Source organism: Podarcis cretensis (assembly GCF_951804945.1).
Source record: "Podarcis cretensis genome assembly, chromosome: 11".
In the NCBI taxonomy this organism is placed as follows: domain Eukaryota; kingdom Metazoa; phylum Chordata; class Lepidosauria; order Squamata; family Lacertidae; genus Podarcis; species Podarcis cretensis.
Genome location: NC_137180.1, coordinates 15495916 through 15514687, shown reverse-complemented (window position 1 = coordinate 15514687; position 18772 = coordinate 15495916). Strand labels below are relative to the sequence as shown.

Below are 18772 nucleotides of genomic sequence, written 5' to 3'. Positions count from 1 at the left end.
AATTCAGGTCAGGATTTTGACTTTGATGCAAGATTGGACCCAGTACCTGTCATTCCAGAGTTTGGAAGTCTATACACATTTGGTGCAAGCTGCCATCTCGGCGCATGCTGTCATTTAAGGCCCATCAAGTGGTGGTCAACAAATGGCCTGTCCTATATAAACACACACAGTCTCTCTCTTATCTCCAATGACAACTCATTAGATGGTGTAACTCATGAGAAAATACTTCAAAGTATGATTCTGTAAACCTGTTTCTTATCTTCATTGATATATTGCCAGATGTTGTGTTTCACTAAAGCAATAAAAAGTTACTTTTCTTTGTCCGTTAATGAGATTCTTGTAAAAACACAGAGGCGTGCTCCTGATATAAAATGAGCAGTCTCCTTTTATGTTTGTTGCTGTTTATCTTTTTTTTAAAGTACTCAGTGCTTTACAATTACATCATTCTCCCTCTCAATGACTCCACGAGGTAGCTTAGGCCTAACATACAGTGATTTGTACAAGGCCACCCAGTAAGCTTAACGATTGAGCAGTGGCTTGGATGTGACAATCCCATCCCTTCCTTATCTATTCAGAAGTTCTTCTATTGAGTTCAGTGGAACTTACTCCCAGGCAAGTATCTATGGGATCACAGATACTGAATCTGTATGTGATCAGTATGCTGATGACACTCAACTCTACTTCTTGGTAATACCTGAATCAGGAGAGGCGGTGTAAGTCTTGGACCACTGCCTGTGGTTGGTTATGGGCTGGAGGAGGGCCAGTAAACTGAAGCTGAATCTTGGTGAGACAGAAGCCCTGTGAGTGAATAGTTCCCAACTTCAGGAAACTGGAAGGTTAGATATGTAGCTTAGAAGTACTCTTAGATCTGATACTGTCGCTGGAGACACAGGTATCCTAAGTCCTTTTTTCTAGCTTTGACTGCTATGTCAGCTACAGACATACCTGGACAAGGTTAGCTGAATCACAGTGGTGATCTCTAGCCTACTGCAGTGCACTATGTGGGGCTGCTCTTGACATTGGTTTGGAGATTGCCACTAGCACAAGATGCTGTGGAATGATGTTTGCCTGGACAGGCATATCAGCATATTGTACTAGTGCTGAAAGCTCTGCCTGGCTGCCAGTACACTACCAAAAGAAGATAAAGGTATTATTTTTAGTGTACAAAGCCAAGGAAAAAGTTACATTGCTGCTGCCATGAGTGCTGGAAGGAAGACCGCTCCCTGCTCTCATATCTCCTATCAGTCTCATCTTTTCCAAGCTAAACATACCCAGCTCCTCAGCTGTTCCTCATAACGCTTGGTTTCCAGACCCTCGGTCATCTTGGTTACCCTCCTCTGCACAAGTTCCAGCTTGTCAATATCCTTAGTCAATTGTGGTGCCCAGAACTGGACACAATATTCTAGGTGTGGTCTGACCAAGGCAGGTACTGTTACTTCTGCGTAACACTGTTGACTCATGTTACTTCTACGTTTACTGCTGCATCACAATGTTGACTCATGCTAAGCTTGTGGTCTACCAAGAACCATAGGTCCTTTTCAATTGTACTACTGGCAAGCAAGGTGTCCCCATCTCCAATCTGTTAATGTAATCTTGAATCCAGATTCTGTCTTCATTAGTATTGGCTAACCCTCCCAGTTTGGTGTCATCTGAAAATTTGATGAGCATCCCCTCAATTTCTTCGTCCAAGTTGTTTATAAATACATTGGACAACAACAGGCCAAAGACAGAAGCTTGTGGCACTCCACTTGCCACTTTATTCCAGGATGACGAAGAACCATTAATGAGCATTCTTTGGGTTCGGTCACTTCAGCCATCTGGCCAAGCCCTCCTCATTGTCCCTGATTCATTGAGTTTCTATACAGACTAAAGCAGCTTAATGTCACCGGTACTTTGAAACACTGTTCCCTCCGAAATCAGGCAGGCACCCACAATTCTGATCTTTTGCTGCTTGCTGAAATCATTTCTGTTTCTCCACTTTTTTTTTTACAGAAATTAATTCAATTGAATGTAGGTAATTCTGTATTTTATAATATTGCAATTTTATGATGTTTCAATTGTACATTGCCATATATCTATAAATAATATAAATAAACTCTGCCTGCTCCACACCCGTCAGCATCTGCTCCCTGAGGTGGTTGCCTCAACCTACCCAATGATAGGACTGGCCTAGATTTGGATTCCCAGCATGTGTACTTGCAGCAGGAAAAGTTTGCACTGTTTCCCCAAGACAGAGATGATTTCCATGTAGAAGGAATAATAATACTTGAAGCAGCCTTAGGTGTGTTTTTTCTGACCAGAAGTATTTTATTAATAACTGTCCTTCATTTTAATAAACAAAGACATAAATGATAATGTGGAATGTTGTAAGACGAGTGTATAGATTGTGCTGAACATATTTAAACAACCACTTGGGCCCTCCAAAGCAAGTTTTGAGAAATCTAAATATTTCACTGTGCATCTGCTACTGGCTCATAGCCACCCACCCACATTAAGTCAAAGTAAATGACATTTATTTTAGCGTTTGGAAAGAAAGAGGCTAATGGAACAGGACCTGGCACCTAAGTTGCCTATATCTGTACAGCTGGACCTGCCTCCAAAATATCATGGTTTGGAATTCTTGCACTGATGTAACTTACGTGTCATCATCACAAGCATTTTCTGGCTCTTTCAGGAAGTCTTAAAGCATTAAGGGTCTATTTGAAATTTATTCTGTATATGTGGCATGGTGGAGCCTCGTTAAATAACACACCGTATCTGTTGCTTTTTTGTTTCCCACTGCAGATGGGCTTTTTGCAGCTGAATGACGACTTCATATTTATTGAACCACTCAATCACACTTTGGCTGTGACAGGTCATGCGCATCGCGTCTACAGGCGTAAAAGGTCCATACCTGAGAAAGCCACTGAAAAGCCTGCTTCTCATAGTCAGTACTGTGGTGTTATTACTGGTAATGTAATCCCTGTTAACCTATTTAATGCAGTAGGCACTTATTGTAAGAAACAAATAACTTTTTCTTAATCTCTAGTCACTATTATGGTTAAAGGTAAAGGTAAAGGACCCCTGACAGTTAAGTCCAGTCGCGAATGACTCTGGGGTTGCGGCGCTCATCTCACTTTACTGGCCGAGGGAGCTGCCGTTTTTCCGCCTCCACAGACAGTTTTTTTCCGGGTCATGTGGCCAGCATGACTAAGCTGCTTCTGGCAAAACCAGAGCAGTGCACAGAAACGCCATTTACCGTATTTTTCGCCCCATAGGGTACACCGGCCCATAGGGCACACCTAGTTTTTTTTTGGGGGGGGGGAAATAAAGAAAATAAATTATTTTCCCCCCAGGTGTGGGGCTGGGGCAGGGGAAGCCCGAGCTTCCCCGACCCCAGCCCCCAGCCCCCAGAACAGGCTGCTATCCACAAGCTGTGGGAGAGCTGCGCGAAGCCCGAAGCCTGGGGCGTGCTGAGCTCAGTGTGCCCCAAGCTTCTGGGTGCAGGCAAGCTCTCCGCTAGCCGTGGGAGAGCTGCGCGACTTCACTCAGCTCTCCCACGGCTAGCGGATAGCTTCCTGAAGCCTGGAGAGCAAGAGGGGTCGGTGCGCACCAACCCCCCTCGCTCTCTAGGCTTCAGCGAAAGCCTGCATTCACCCCATAGGATGCACACACATTTCCCCTTCATTTTTGGAGGGGGAAAAGTGTGTCCTCTAGGGTGAAAAATACGGTACTTTCCCACCAGAGCAATACCTATTTATCTACTTTCACTGGCGTGCTTTCCAACTGCTAGGTTGGCAGGAGCTGGGACAGAGCAATGGGAGCTCACCCCGTCACAGGGATTCGAACCGCCAACCTTCCAATTGGCAAGCTCTAGGCTCAGTGCTTTAGACCACAGTGCCACCCGTGTCCCTACTACTCTGGTTACCTGAGTACTCTTACTTTAAATGACAATCAGCCCTATTCCATAGTTGTTGAGTTGTAGAAAGTGCCATTGATTTCAGTAGTCTATAATTTGGTTTGTCCCGTTAAACACAATATTACTTGGAGTTACACTGAAATTAGTGAGACTTGCTTCCAAGTACACGGAGCCTCAGTCTCTGTTTAAAATCAGTGAACAGAAACTCCTTTACTTGGAAATAAATTTAACTGAAGACAGTTTCCAAGTAAATGTGTTTAGAATTGATGTGCCAGGATTCTAACAGGACAAGTCGCAAATCAACCTGCCAACTCACTTTTTGGATAGGATCACACTCTCTTCTGCAATGAAAGCTGATTCCCTTTTTGTCCTTGTTCTGATCTGCCTCTTCTTCATTGTGGTTCTCAAATGTTGTGGTTATGGTAAACTGCTCAAGAGCCAAGCTCACTGCGTCAAAATACAGTTCTTGCAAAACCACTTCAGGGTTTTTAGTTTGTTTCCAGGTTAATTAAGCTTACTTTGTTAATTCGTTTAGGGCTTGCTCACATTTGAGCATTATCTAGCCGTTAATTCACTTCCTCACCCCCCTTTGAATTAGACTGGATTAAACATCTGCATATATTTGTATTTGCATATGAGGAGGAACTTCAGTGTTTCCCAGTAGGCATTCCATTTTGTGTTGTCTCTTCCTTCAAATTTGTTGATTCTGTTACGCCACCTAAGTACTGGCGCAGGTGGAGCTGTGGTCTAAACCAGTGTTTCCCAACCTTGGGCCTCCAGATGTTTTTGGCCTACAACTCCCATCATCCCTAGCTAGCAAGACCAGTGGTCAGGCATGATGGGAACTGTAGTTCAAAAACAGCTGGAGGCCCAAGGTTGGGAAACACTGGTCTAAATCACTGAGCCTCTTGGGCTTGCCGATCGAAAGGTTGGCAGTTCGAATCCCCTCAATGGAGTGGGCTCCTGTTGCTCTGTCCCAGCTCCTGCCAACCTAGCAGTTCGAAAGCACGCCAGTGCAAGTAGATAAATAGGTACCGCTGCGGCGGGAAGGTAAACGGTGTTTCTGTGCGCTCTGGTTTCCATCACGGTGTCCTGTTGCACCAGAAGCGGTTTAGTCCTGCTGGCCACATTACCCAGAAAGCTGTCTGTGGACAAACACCGGCTCCCTCGGCCTGAAAGTGAGATGAGTGCCACAACACCATAGTCACCTTTGACTGGACTTAACCGTCCAGGGGCGCTTTACCGTTACCTTTTTACTTACAGGGCATGTGTGCAGATAGCTGTGCATGCATGCACTGTCTCTGTCTTTTTTCTTTTTTAAAAATAAAAAATCCCCGCCCAGGAAGTGTGCAAAAACACACAGTCAGGCAATTGCAAGTTTGTGCAATTTTGAGTTTTGTGCAGATTTGAGTGATCAAAAGAATATGGCTCACTCTTGATGTTGCACTTACTAACACACCGGAAAAAAACCTGAAGCAATTGTAAATTGTCAGCACAAAATTCATTCCCCCCTCAACATATCCTGCATAGATTTTTTTTTTAAAATGCTTCTGTGGTTTCCTAGTTTTGTGCAATAGTGCGAGATCAAAAGGTAAAATATGTCTTAGAATAGGAGCATACCGGAAATAGTTATGAGATTAGCAGGAAAGAAATGAAAGCACGGAGAAATTTGTGGGCATGGAAAGGGAAGTAGTAGACAGTTAATCTACTCATCCAACCCCCCCCCCAAACATCTGTGACCCTGAGTGGAGCAATTTGGATCCCAATCCCCCCCCCAATCTATTGGATTAACCCTGTATCGGGTAAACATTAATTTACAGGGGAAAGCATCAAGATTGGTGTTGTTTAAGGGTAATGATGTAACCAGGGGCCTCCAACTCCCAATAGACTGCGATCTACTCACAGTATAAAAAAATGACAGTGATCTACCCATTGGATGGACCAAAGTTGTTGAGCTTTTTTTAGGAAGCCAAAGTTGTTTTCCCCCATTTTTTACTGAGGGGCCAAAGATCTAACAGGATCAGGATCATCCACCAGGAACACCCCACGATCTACCAGTAGATCTCGATCTACCTGTTGGACATGCCTGGACTAGACAAATTAAATGGGCATGCAAACACACAGTAAATTGCTGTTGACGAATCCTTAGATTCATCACATGCACACTTTGTAACATAAGCTAAATGAAAATTAGCATTTTAAACAGAATATTGCAATGCTTCAATCTTGTTCAGCCTCAGAGCGTCAAGAGTTGAATCGATTTACGTGGGTTTTGCTCTTTCTTGCTTATGTTGGCAATATTATCTGAATGAATGATGATATCAAAATGTGTGCTTCATCTCCCATGTCATTTATTATTACTAATACTACTGTTGTTATGAATGAAATCGTGGGGATAAGAGACCCTTTCTCCTTCTCCTGGATTTTCAAAAGTGGCAGGTATGGACACAACCCACTTACGTTTCCCTGTCTGTGGAACCTCACCTTGAGCAGTTTAAAAAACATTTATTTTACCCTTTCATTCTTTTGCCCAAAGCAAATGACAGCAGTTTCCATCTTTCCGTGTGTTTAGCTCGTAATAACATCTTTAGGAGTGTAATGGTTCTAGGGGTTGCTCGTGCGTAAGCCGGTGCCAACACCTGGCTGGGTTGCCTGAGTGAACCTCTTCTGTCCGGACAGCCACTCGCCCGTGGCTGTCTCAATCGCTGGCAGAATCCGTCAGTGGGCGTTTCTTGAACTTCTTCAAGCAAAGAAGCTCTTTGACACCTAGTCTCCTCCTACTCTCCCTGCACGGAAGCCTTCTGCGCAAGGAGGGTGTGGGCAGCGGAGGACCCTTACTCTCCCCGCTGGTCCCTGGCAAGGAGTCATGGGACCGCCTCACCGATTCCCCCATCTGCCCCCCTTCTCCACTGGTGCTATGCTGATTCTCTTCCCCAGCAGATGGGCTGCCTCTCCCCATCCCGGGACGCTCTCTGGGACCCCTCTGGAGCCCGCTCTCTCCCTCCGGCCCTGATGGCAGTTCCCTGACAAGGAGCTATCATTGTTTTTGGTTATTTTGTGTGTGTGTTTTGAAAGACTCCCACACACAGACCCTTTTTTGTTTTCTTCCTCATCTGTGTGGTCTGTTTTCGCAGTTCCTCCATAGGCAGTGGTTGCATTTAAAGAGGCTCTTCAGCTTTCTAGGATTCCTACTGAGAGACCAAAGGGGGAAGTAGAGCAATTTTAAACAGAGAATGTTGCTGGAACCAGTCATCTCTTGAAGTGGAAGAAGGCTATTAAATGTGACAGTTGTATACATAATAGCCTTTTTGTTGTAAATTAAAAAAATAAAATTAAAACCCAGTGCAAAGTACTCAGAAACACCAACATTAATAGACTTGCAGAAGGGATAGAATGAAAGTATTTTCACTAACATTTTATCACATAGGGACATTTTCTTTAGTTTTTAAGCATTCCCCCCCCCCAGCAACTGTGATTCTTTTATATCTGCAAGTTGAAGGGGGGGGGGGGAGAGATGAAAGCGCCATATTGTTTTATTAGCATTCTCCATCCTTCTTCTGAACAGTTTTTAAGTTATTGTCCATAAATGTTTCTTGCCAGTTCCTAGGAAAGCAATTTTGATTATTTTATTGCATTCCATGATTAAGAAAAATAAAAATGAGATTTGAAATACTTATGATTCCTATTTTGGAATAGAAATTATAATTTAGTGTGCACTTGCAACATGAGAATCCACCTCTCACATTTTTTATTTAACTTCACAGATGCTGTAGAAATACATTTTAGGGAGCTGTGATTGATTCACAGAGCTGAGGTTGAATTAATGATGAAAAATATACGTGTAGCTTCTGAATTTTGAGCTTGTGGAAGCATGTTGCCCCTAAATCTACAGTATATTCCTGCTTCTACAGTAAAAAATATTAAGTGAACTATGTGTGCCTCATTAGTCTTAGTTCAGGGGAATCTGCTATAGAGCAAAGTTAGTAGCATTAAAAACCAGAGAAATGTGAAGCAGCATAAATCGATCAAATGCTATGCAACTTGTGCTAAGCAGTTAATTGATTGTTGAGGCCAGTCGGTTATCTGTTGGACATATGAGCATGACTAGAATGAGCAGACATGCCAGTTACTCTAAACATTTAGAGCTGGAACAGTGCCGGATTTATGTATAAGCTAAACAAGCTATAGCTTAGGGCCCCACTTTTGTGGGGCCCCTCAAAAAAAATTAAAGGGGAAAAAACATGGATGTACATTTCCAAAATATAAGATAATAAAATAAAATAAAACCTACACACAGCAACAGTGTTTTGTGTTGTGTATGGAGCTATTAAAGATAAAAGAAAAGGTACCCCTGACAGTTAAGTCCATTCGCGAATGACTCTGGGGTTGCGGTGCTCATCTCACTTTACTGGCTGATGGAGCCGGCATTTGTCCGCAGACAGCTTCCGGGTCATGTGGCCAGCATGACTAAGTTGCTTCTGGCGAACCAGAGCAGCACACGGAAACGCTGTTTACCTTCCCACCTATTTATCTACTTGCACTTTGATGTGCTTTCAAACTGCTAGGTGAGCAGGAGCTGGGACCGAGCAATGGGGGCTCACCCCGTCGTGGGGATTCAAACTGTCAACCTTCTGATCGCCAAGCCCTAGACTCTGTGGTTTTGACCACAGTACCACCCGCATCCCATTTATGGAGCTATTAGGTCCATAAATTACCATATAGCATATATTCAACACATAAAACAGTGACAATTTGTTGTTGACAAAGGACAACTGGACATATAAAGGGTTCCATTACCTTCAGTAGCTTAGGGCCTCATCAAACCTAAATCCGGCCCTGAGCAGGAAGTGTACCGTTATATTCATTAGCATTGTATAAGCCATGGTTGGTAAATATTTCATTTATAAGTTGATAATCACTAGAGGTTTGAACAAAAGCCATAAAACATGTATCCCAGTGAAACATTTTTTTGCTAAAAATGGCTAGGATGCCTTTCTGTCAATCATAGAGCATATATTTGGATGCAGAAGAACTCTAGCATCTCCAGATAGAGATGGTCCAATAGCATAACTCAGTATAAAGCATCTTTACGCGATCATTTGTCTACTACTTGTTTCTGTTGCAGAGAAAAGACTACCCAAGAGCCAAAAAGGAACAGAAAGTGGACGTGGAAAAAGATATTCCTATAAATTACCTCAAGAATATAATGTGGAGACTGTAGTTGTTGCAGATCCGGCTATGATATCCTATCACGGGGCAGATGCAGCTAGACGATTTATCCTAACGATTCTAAATATGGTAGGGAACATTGAGATTTTCTGTAAAGATAATAAGCTGGGTGATCGCCAACTAAGTCATACCCACTGCAAACTATGAATGTAAGTTAATGGATGCCATTTGTCCCAGTTGGTCTACGCTACCGTCAATTTAAATTAGCTTGAAGGTTCAGTAAAGCACAGAACATAGCTTAATTGTATAAGTCATTAGGATTGGAAGGTGGGATCCTAGTGTGGGTCAGAGTCCTGATTAGTACTCTTACGAAGGCGCAGGATCTGACCCAAGCTCCCATCTCCAGTTTAGACTCAAGCTTTTTGGCCCTTCTCGATAGGCTTCCATAGATGTCTTGTGAGATGTAACAGTGCTGCTTCCCCCCCAGCCTAGCCTTCTTACATTAGTACACTATGATATTCCTTGAACATTCAGTAAAAAAATATTAAGGAGTCAACAGTATGTTCCACTCTCACTTACATAAAGTGCTCTGTGTGCTTGGATGTGAACATGAGCATCTAATTCCATCAAAGAAAGTTGATCTTTCTGTGCAAATGAAGATGAGCTTTCTGCCCACCCCCCTAAAAAAAGATGATGAAGTTGTTCTGAACATGGAGACCGTGTTTGTGTATTGCCCAGACCCAATTGTTATATAAAATTGTTGTATAAAACACTTGGAACTCGTCAGACCGCCAAAGCAGATTTGTGATTTTCATTTTACAATTCTGAAATGTTATTTTAATCCATTTTATTTTAGGTGTTCAATCTTTTCCAACACAAGAGCCTTGGGATTCGAGTGAACCTTCGAGTGACTAAGCTTGTTTTGCTTCATGAGACTCCAGTAAGAAAGTACTGCATTTACCTTTTCCATGTAATAATAATAATAATAATAATAATAATAATTTATTTATACCCTGCCCATCTGGCTGAATTTCCCCAGCCACTTTGGGCGGCTCCCAATCAAGTGTTAAAAACAATACAGCATTAAATATTAAAAACTTCCCTAAACAGGGCTGCCTTCAGATGTCTTTTAAAGATAGGATAGCTGCTTATTTCCTTCACATCTGAAGGGAGGGTGTTCCACAGGGTGGGCGCCACTACCGAGAAGGCCCTCTGTCTGGTTCCCTGTAACCTCACTTCTCGCAATGAGGGAACCGCCAGAAGGCCCTCGGAGCTGGATCTCAGTGTCCGGACTGAACAATGGGCCTGGAGACGCTCCTTCAGCTATACAGGACTGAGGCCATTTAGGGCTTTAAAGGTCAGCACCAACACTTTGAATGGTGCTCGGAAACATACTGGGAGCCAATGCAGATCTCTCAGGACCAGTGTTATGTGGTCCCGGCGGCCACTCCCAGTCACCAGTCTAGCTGCCGCATTCTGGATTAATTGCAGTTTCTGGGTCACATTCAAAGGTAGCCCCACATAGAGCACATTGCAGTAGTCCAAGCGGGAGATAACTAGAGCATGCACCCCTCTGGCGAGACAGTCTGCGGGCAGGTAGGGTCTCAGCCTGCGTACCAGGTGGAGCTGGTAGACAGCTGCCCTGGACACATAATTAACCTGCATTATATGTATTATTATTATTATTTAGAATAGACATCTGTACAGCTAAAGGACACACTCTCTTAAATTATAAGGTTGGGTGGAAATGATGAGGGAGGACACATTTTGGTGAAGCTTTCTCAAGCAGTGAAAAACATGTCTCCACTTTTAGCGGAGGTGCTCAAAAGGGAACGGGGCAGCTCCTTGTAGCCATTCTGTCTGGTGACACACTAAATTGTCCCCCTGCTTAATGGCAGCGAGTTGTGCCTTGTGCCTAGTTATTGGTACTTACTACAAATTATGTGAGACGTGGGTGGTGCTGTGGGTTAAACCACAGAGCCTAGGACTTGCCGATCAGAAGGTCGGCGGTTCGAGTCCCCGGGACGGGGTGAGCTCCCGTTGCCCGGTCCCTGCTCCTGCCAACCTAGCAGTTCAAAAGCACGTCAAAGTGCAAGTAGATCAATAGGTACCGTTCTGGCAGGAAGGTAAACGGCGTTTCCGTGCACTGCTCTGGTTCGCCAGAAGCGGCTTAGTCATGCTGGCCACATGACCCAGAAGCTGTACACAGGCTCCCTCGGCCAATAAAGCGAGATGAGCACCGCAACCCCAGAGTCGGCCACGACCGGACCTAATGGTCAGGGGTCCCTTTACCTTTACTTTACAAATTATGTTTGGAAACCTCCATTCATAGAAACATAGAATTGTGGTTGAAATCCTGTGCAATGCAGGAGGCTTTCGGCCAACATGAGGTTCAAACCCATGACTCTGAGATTATGAGTCTCGTGCTCTACCGACAGAGCTATGTGTGCCATCAATCACAAGCACAAAAGCTTTCACCTGAGTAGGTTTCCTCAGCTATTTCAATGTCATGAGCAGCTTCAAATACACGGTGGGGATTGGTAAAATAATGTGAGGAAGATAGTGAGGTCTTCCTTTGCTGAAACAAACACAATTATAGCCTGGCTCTACGAAACAACATGAGGATATTATTTTAAGGTTAATGTTAAGGGAAGATGCTCTTAAATCTCTGAAGCTGTTTGAAGGTGTATAGAACATTTTGTGTATGTGTCTTTTAAGTCAAAAATATGTAATTCAGGTCAAACAGCTCTGTAAACAGTATGATTCTATTTATCCAAATTCCCTGATGCAAACAAAAATATTTAGAGAATCTAAAGTTTAGATGAGTCAGACTTTTAATTACACATGTTTGTAGTCAGCTGGAAGGGGGAACATTATGGTTGTTGCAATGAAATAGATGTTTTAATATTGATTGTGGAATAGCAACCAATATTTGAATATTTAAGGAACGACAAAATTCTCTATTATATGTTTTTAGAAGTCTTTAAAACACACACACTCTCTTTTGCTTTAAAAAGCCGTGTAGATACATATGTTACAACAAGTGAAACATTGCACCTTTTAGGCTGACATGTATATTGGACATCATGGTGAAAAAATGCTGGAGAGTTTCTGCAAATGGCAACATGAAGAATTTGGTAAGAAAAATGACATCCATTTAGAGATGTCAACAAGCTGGGGTGAAGATGTGTCACCAGTAGACGCAGCCATATTAATCACGAGGTAAGTTGCACGCTTTTGTCCCTTTTGTTAATGGCCGGGAACCTCATGCAGCATTCTGCAGGCACTCTGATGAGTTGATCGATGATGGAAATCCCCAAAATGAAGCAAATAGGCAAAAAAAGAAAGGCGTCAGATGCAGGAATGAAGGGGGGGTGGGAAACACCTCAAAAGATGAACAGAAACCACTTAAGCCCACAGTGTTTAGTGTTCCCCTTCCTCAGGTGTGATGGAGAAACAAGATGTCTTCTACACTATCTTGTTTTTTGTTTAAAAAAAGAAAGAACTGACTTAGATATTTGGATGCCTGCAGTATTTGTACATCTATGACTGTTTATGTGAGGAGAATTAGAAGGGAAACAGGCTTGCTGAATCATGAAGGAACATCTCAAAGGACAGAACAGAAGCATTCCAGTATTCTTAGCATACTAGCACCTGACTTCTAGAGTTAAGACACATCGTATCTGGGCTGAGCATAAAGACGTAGTTCTGGAAGATTTAATATTAAGTACACGTGAGATTTTCCTGTACCATCCTTCCCTGCTGTATTTCTTTGTCATTTGCTATGCATCTCACCCTTTCCATACCTGCCTGTTTTATATGTTTCTTTGAAGAGATTCCTGTATAATAGTAGGCTTTATATGGAGTAGCTGAATATTTAGGCTTTGCATTACCCTAAGGACCTCTTCTATGGCTGTATTTAATAGGTTTTAGTTTATGAGTAAAGTGTAATTTATGGAAATGACAGACTAGCAGTTGCCCATTCTTGCCTCAGATTCTTTTTTGCCATTAGTCACCTCATTTAAGCTTCAGAAAACTGCCATAAATCTCTTAAAAGTTAGATTTTGCTCCCACTTGAAGGACTATTATCCCCTTTATAAGCTTGGTAAATCACTTGCAACTTATGATTGCTTGACCTGATAATAGAAGATACCAAAGTATCCCTTATTGTGACTTCCACATGGAATATGCAGTACAGTTCTAGACAAATCTTTCTTCTTTGGCAATCACTCGTAGCCGAGTAAGATTGTCTTCCATAAACACAGTTTTAACATTGAGTCTGTAAGTGACTGTGGAGGCCAATTATGGATCCACACGCCCTTCCACAGTGGGGACAGAGGTTTCCGAGCGGGAATTGACCACGATGAGGGTTTACCAAGCATGCCTTCCTCTTAGCACGTTTCTCCCTTTCGTCCTGAGTTCGAGTGTCTTCAAAGTCCATGACACCTTTGGTAAAGGCTGTTCTCCAATTGGAGCGCTTGCAGGCAAGTGTTTCCCAGTTGTCAGTGTTTATACTACATTTTTTTAGATTTGACTTGAGACAGTCTTTGAACCTCTTTTGTTGACCACTGGTATTACACTTTCCATTTTTAAGTTTTGAATAGAGTAGTTGCTTAGGAAGATGATAATCAGGCATCTGCACAACATGACCAGTCCAACGAAGTCGATGTTGAAGAATCATCGCTTTGACACTGGCGAACTTTGCTTCTTCCTGTACACTGGCATTACTTCACCTGTCTTCCCAGGTCATGTGCAAAAAAATTTCGGAGACACCATTGATGGAATCTTTCAAGGGGTTGGAGATACCTAGTTGGTTACTCAATGAGATGGGAGTTAGAACAGAATAATGTGTTATTTCAATTTACCTTTACAGACTTCCCCAACCTGGTGACTTTACAGACTTCCCCAACATGGTGACTTTCAGGGGTTTTGGACTCCAATTTCCATCATCCCTGACTATTGACCATGCTTCCTGGGGTTGGTGGAAGTTGAGGAAGGCTCATTTATTACCACAGTGCTGAACTGCGAGCATATGTGTTGATACTTGTACTGAGTGATAGCAGTTGTTTCAGAGATTGATTCAGTCCTCAAGCCCTATAGGCTTGCAAAGAAAAAGAAAGCATTTGGAGCATAAAGATCCACTCACAGGAAGACAATAAAATCTGAAAGCTCAGATGTTACTTCAGTGCTGAGCTTGGCTTACTCCCATCTTTAATTTTAGGGACTGGGAACAACTGATAGAACTGATCTCTTTTGGAAAGAGAAGTGGGAGGGAGAGGGGAAATGCTCCAGATTGTAGGCTGGCTTCCTTCTTCACAGACACATTTACTGATAAGAAAATCACCCAGCCTACCACGAAGAGCCATTGCTTGTAAGCTTTCCACAAAAGGCGGGAGGCCAGAAATTGAGGGGCTGGCATTGGGGGGAAGAAGGGAAGAAGATTTTGGATGAGAGGGGCTCTGTGAAACCGAGTGGGGAGACAGAGTTGGGGGGGGGGGAGCTAGCGTTAATCAAGTTCGAGGGGAAACAGGACACATAATATAAGGCAAATTTGGCCATATAAATCGTGTGCATGCCTTTTATATACCTCTTGCAGGAACATACTTACCAATGGTTTCCTTTACGTGTTTAAATTAAATGTGCATTTAAATGTGTTTTTAGCCTTTCCAGTACATTTTGTACCATTGGCCCACTAAGATTTTAGTGGCGCTAATTAATAATAAAGTCACTTAAAGAATTTGAAAAAATAATTGCTAGAGCAACGCTGCAATCCATTCTGTAGATTCAGATGCTATATGATGACCCTCCTGCAACTTCCCTAAGTAGAAATGAGGACACAAATAAATAATGAATTGTTTATAGGTGTATCTGGAGTATCATAAACTTTTACTGGGCAGCCTAGTCTCCAAGGAATACAGTTCTTATTCTTGGAAATTAGGGAATGTTTTATTTGTCTCATTGCACAGGATGCTATTGTACTTCACCGTTGCCAAGACTTAAGAGTTCTATTTCCCCAAACTCTCATAATTAAACTTTTGGAAGTTTACTTCAACCAGGATAGAAATCAGCTGAATGAAAGCATCTCAGCCCACATATATTCTACTTATTAGGGTGTGCATATACAAATCTCAATTTTATTTTTGACAAAGTACAACTTCCATTCTATTTGTGCCTTGTTATATTTTACATTTGTTCTCCTCTTTCTCCTTCTTTAAACAGATATTAACCTTAAGAGCAGTTATGTAAGTGCATTCATAACACCCACAGGCTTTCCCCCTCCAGATTCACAAACATTAAACCCTATGTCTAACTGCTAATATGTTTGCATCAGCCTTAACACATACCGTATTTTTCGCTCTATAACACGCACCTGACCATAACACGTACATCGTTTTTAGAGGAGGAAAACAAGGGAAAAAACATTCTGAATGAAACAGTGGATGTATCATTTTTGTGCTTCATGCTGTGGCCACAGACATGTGATCTGATGGTGAATTTCGGGTGACCCAATGCAAAAATCCTGAGAATCCCTGTGGATCCATGCTTTGTAACCACGTTTTTGCACCATTGCAGCCCCAGGCAACAGTGGGTGCGTGATTTTTGGGGGGCAGGCTGTAGCCATGGACATGCTATGTGCTCTGATGGTGAATTTGGGCTGACCCAATGCAAAGATCCTGAGGATCCATGTGGATCCATGTTTTGTAACCACGTTTTTGCACCATTGCAGCCCCAGGCAACAGTGGGTGCGTGATTTTTGGGGGGCAGGCTGTAACCATGGACATGCTATGTGATCTGATGGTGAATTTGGGCTGACCCAATGCAAAGATCCTGAGGATCCATGTAGATCCATGCTTTTTAACCACGTTTTTGCACCATTGCAGCCCCAGGCAATAGTTTTCAGCTTTCCCCTCTGCTTGCCTGGAGGGGAGGGGCTTTCCCTGCTCTTTGTTCCGTTTGAGCAAACACAGCAAGGAAACAGAGGTGGGTGGGCAGTAAGACCCTGAGGCAGAATGCCGGAAAGCAGCCGCTTCCTCTTTCAGGTTTCCCTTCTAGGAGACGCGCGGTTTGATTTTTGCCTGCTTTTTTTTTGCCTCCCCTAGCACCAATTGGCTCCAGGGACCACACATTCGCTCAATAACACGCACAGACATTTCCCCTTCCTTTTTAGGAGAAAAAATCTGTGTGTTATAGAAGGAAAAATACGGTAATTCATATCTTGTACTGCAGATACTGGCATATTGTAATCTTGTACAGCTAACTTGCAGCCTACGCGATTTAACTTGTGCACATGTTTACATGTTTGGCAAATTTAAAAAAAAGAAACGAAGGGGGCAGGTGTTCATGGAAAAAGACTTTGTCAATCTTATTATTGAACCCAATGTGCTTTGACTATGGTGGAATCTACACACATATAAAAGAAGTTGTGAAAATGCATTTTTTTAAAAAACGTTTTGAAAAATATATCAAATTCTCCATAGCTCACCATCACCATCTAGTGTCACATTTGTATAATACACTTTACAACACACTTAAAACGTTTTATGTGCAGCAGTATAGCTGAGTCGTATATACGATTTTGGCTGTAGACACTATTCCTGGAATAATAATAATAATAATTTTTATTTATACCCCGCCCTCCCCAGCCAAGGCCGGGCTCAGAGCGGCTTACAAGCAATAATAAAAACAAGTTGAATGATTACAACTTAAAAACAAAATTAAAATACAACATTAAAATATTGAAACATTAAAATATTAAAATGTAGCCTCATCGCAGGAGGAGAAGGAAAGGAAAAAAGAAAGAGAGGGAGGGAATCAAATTGGCTCCAAGCCAAAGGCCAGGTGGAACAACTCTGTCTTATAGGCCCTGCGGAAAGAAATCAGATCCTGTAGAGCCCTGGTCTCATGAGGCAGAGCGTTCCACCAGGCCGGAGCCAGAGCTGAATGTAATCCCAGCATAAATTGAGAGTCACCTGTATGTTGAGATTATCATAGTGGTTAGAAACAGGGAACACTTCCATATTTTATTGTATACTTTCCTTTTATAACCTCTTTTTTATTATTGCAGAGCAGTGTTTCCCCAACTTGGGTCTTCAACTGTTTTTGGATTGCAACTCCCATCACCTCTAGCTAGCAAGATCTGTAGTCAGAGATGATGGGAATTGTAGTCCAAAAGCAGTTGGAGACCCAAGTTAGGGAAACACTGTTGTAGAGTCAGGTTGTTTGGGGCTTAAATGCAAGACTATGATCCCATTAGGGAGAATACTCCAGTCTGGAATATTTCCGTGACTGTAATCTTTTAAAAATGAATGACAATCTAAGTGATCTGAAAACAGCACAGTTGGACTGGAGATAGTGGCAATTTACATTCCCCTGTGGTGTCTTCCCTAATTCCCCTGCTTGAGTACACCAAGGTTCTCAACACATCAAGGAAACCATGGAAAGTAAATCTCTTTCCCCTCCTGTCCCCAGAGATGGCATTCATGAACAGCACTGATCTCAGGATAAGTACCCATGTGGAAGTCTCTTTAGTTTCAGTAGGGGATGAAAAATCTGACAAATCTGTGAATTTCAGATGATTAAGGAAGATAACTAATCAACCTGATGCCACATGCACTTTAAATGGGAAATAAATTGTAGTTTTAAGGTTGAAGTGTAATTTCATAATTTCAGGATTTCCTTCACGTGTTCTTTTTTGAAACAGAGGAGCCTTGTCATTTATTAAGCGGTTAAAAATTGCATAAATGAGCATCTGACAGCACAATTGTCTTAAGGCTTTGTCTTCTTTTCCCTCCCAATTTTAGGAAGGATTTCTGTGTACATAAAGATGAACCATGTGATACTGTTGGTAAGTGAAACAAACAAACAAACAAACAAATAACAATAATGCCTTTAAAATACAGCACTATAGGGAGTTGTGGAAGCTTGATTATGTGGGGATGAATGCTTATAGGCAGTTAAAATGCATAATGATGACGTGTTTGGTACTCTAGCGAGTTGACCAAGGCTAAGCATTTTGACATTGATGCAACTTAATTATATACCGCTCCGTTGCTTTCAGTGACTAGTTGGGACTAACCTAGGCATCGTAAGAGACAAAAGAGTTGTTGGTGCTCCATGTCTCATCACACCGTCTCCATTTCTTCTCTTTCCTATTGGCTAGCTCATCTCCTTGTCCTACCAATCAGTGATGTGAGCTACAGGAGAGGAAGCCCATGGAGCAATGAGGTCCTGTCACTCATTGTTTAGCTCACATGTTACGATGAATTGGGGTGGATTGATTTAAATCAAGAAAAGATGCACATTAAATAATTTATTTAAATCAAGTTCCACATTTTGAAATACATATTTTCATTGATATGCATATCCAGAACCTTAGGTGAAACTGCATTAGATTAGACCTTTATCTTCATATTATTATTTTTTTCATTTCAATCAAAAAGGGTTCTCAATTCAATATCCAAAGAAAAACTACAGTTATTAAGCATTATCTGGAATGTATTTTTTTCCAGTCAAAGTGAATCTGTAGGATACATAATATTAAGTGATAAAAGATATGGTGCCTTTCTTTTTATATATATATATATATATTTATTAAAATTTTTAAACATAAATGCAGAAATAAAAACAATGAAACATATATCATAACATATTTTCTTAACTTCATTGGACTCCCTCACGTCTCCCGCTCCCACTTGCATCATTGTC

The 18772-nt window shown here is 42.1% G+C and overlaps 1 protein-coding gene across 2 annotated transcripts in view; it reads left to right on the top strand.

Annotated features, from left to right (window-relative positions):
- The window catches only part of ADAMTS19 (ADAM metallopeptidase with thrombospondin type 1 motif 19), a 128187-nt gene that overhangs the window by 25336 nt on the left and 84079 nt on the right, over positions 1-18772 (top strand). Inside the window, exons 3-7 of one of the 2 annotated variants that reach the window (XM_079995339.1) lie at positions 2785-2926; positions 9024-9196; positions 9924-10007; positions 12132-12289; positions 17869-17912. In XM_079995339.1, coding sequence (XP_079851465.1) covers positions 2785-2926; positions 9024-9196; positions 9924-10007; positions 12132-12289; positions 17869-17912 — 601 coding nt within the window. Of the gene's footprint in view, positions 1-2784; positions 2951-9023; positions 9197-9923; positions 10008-12131; positions 12290-17868; positions 17913-18772 lie in introns of both variants that reach the window. The other variant, XM_079995338.1, reaches the window with a different exon arrangement.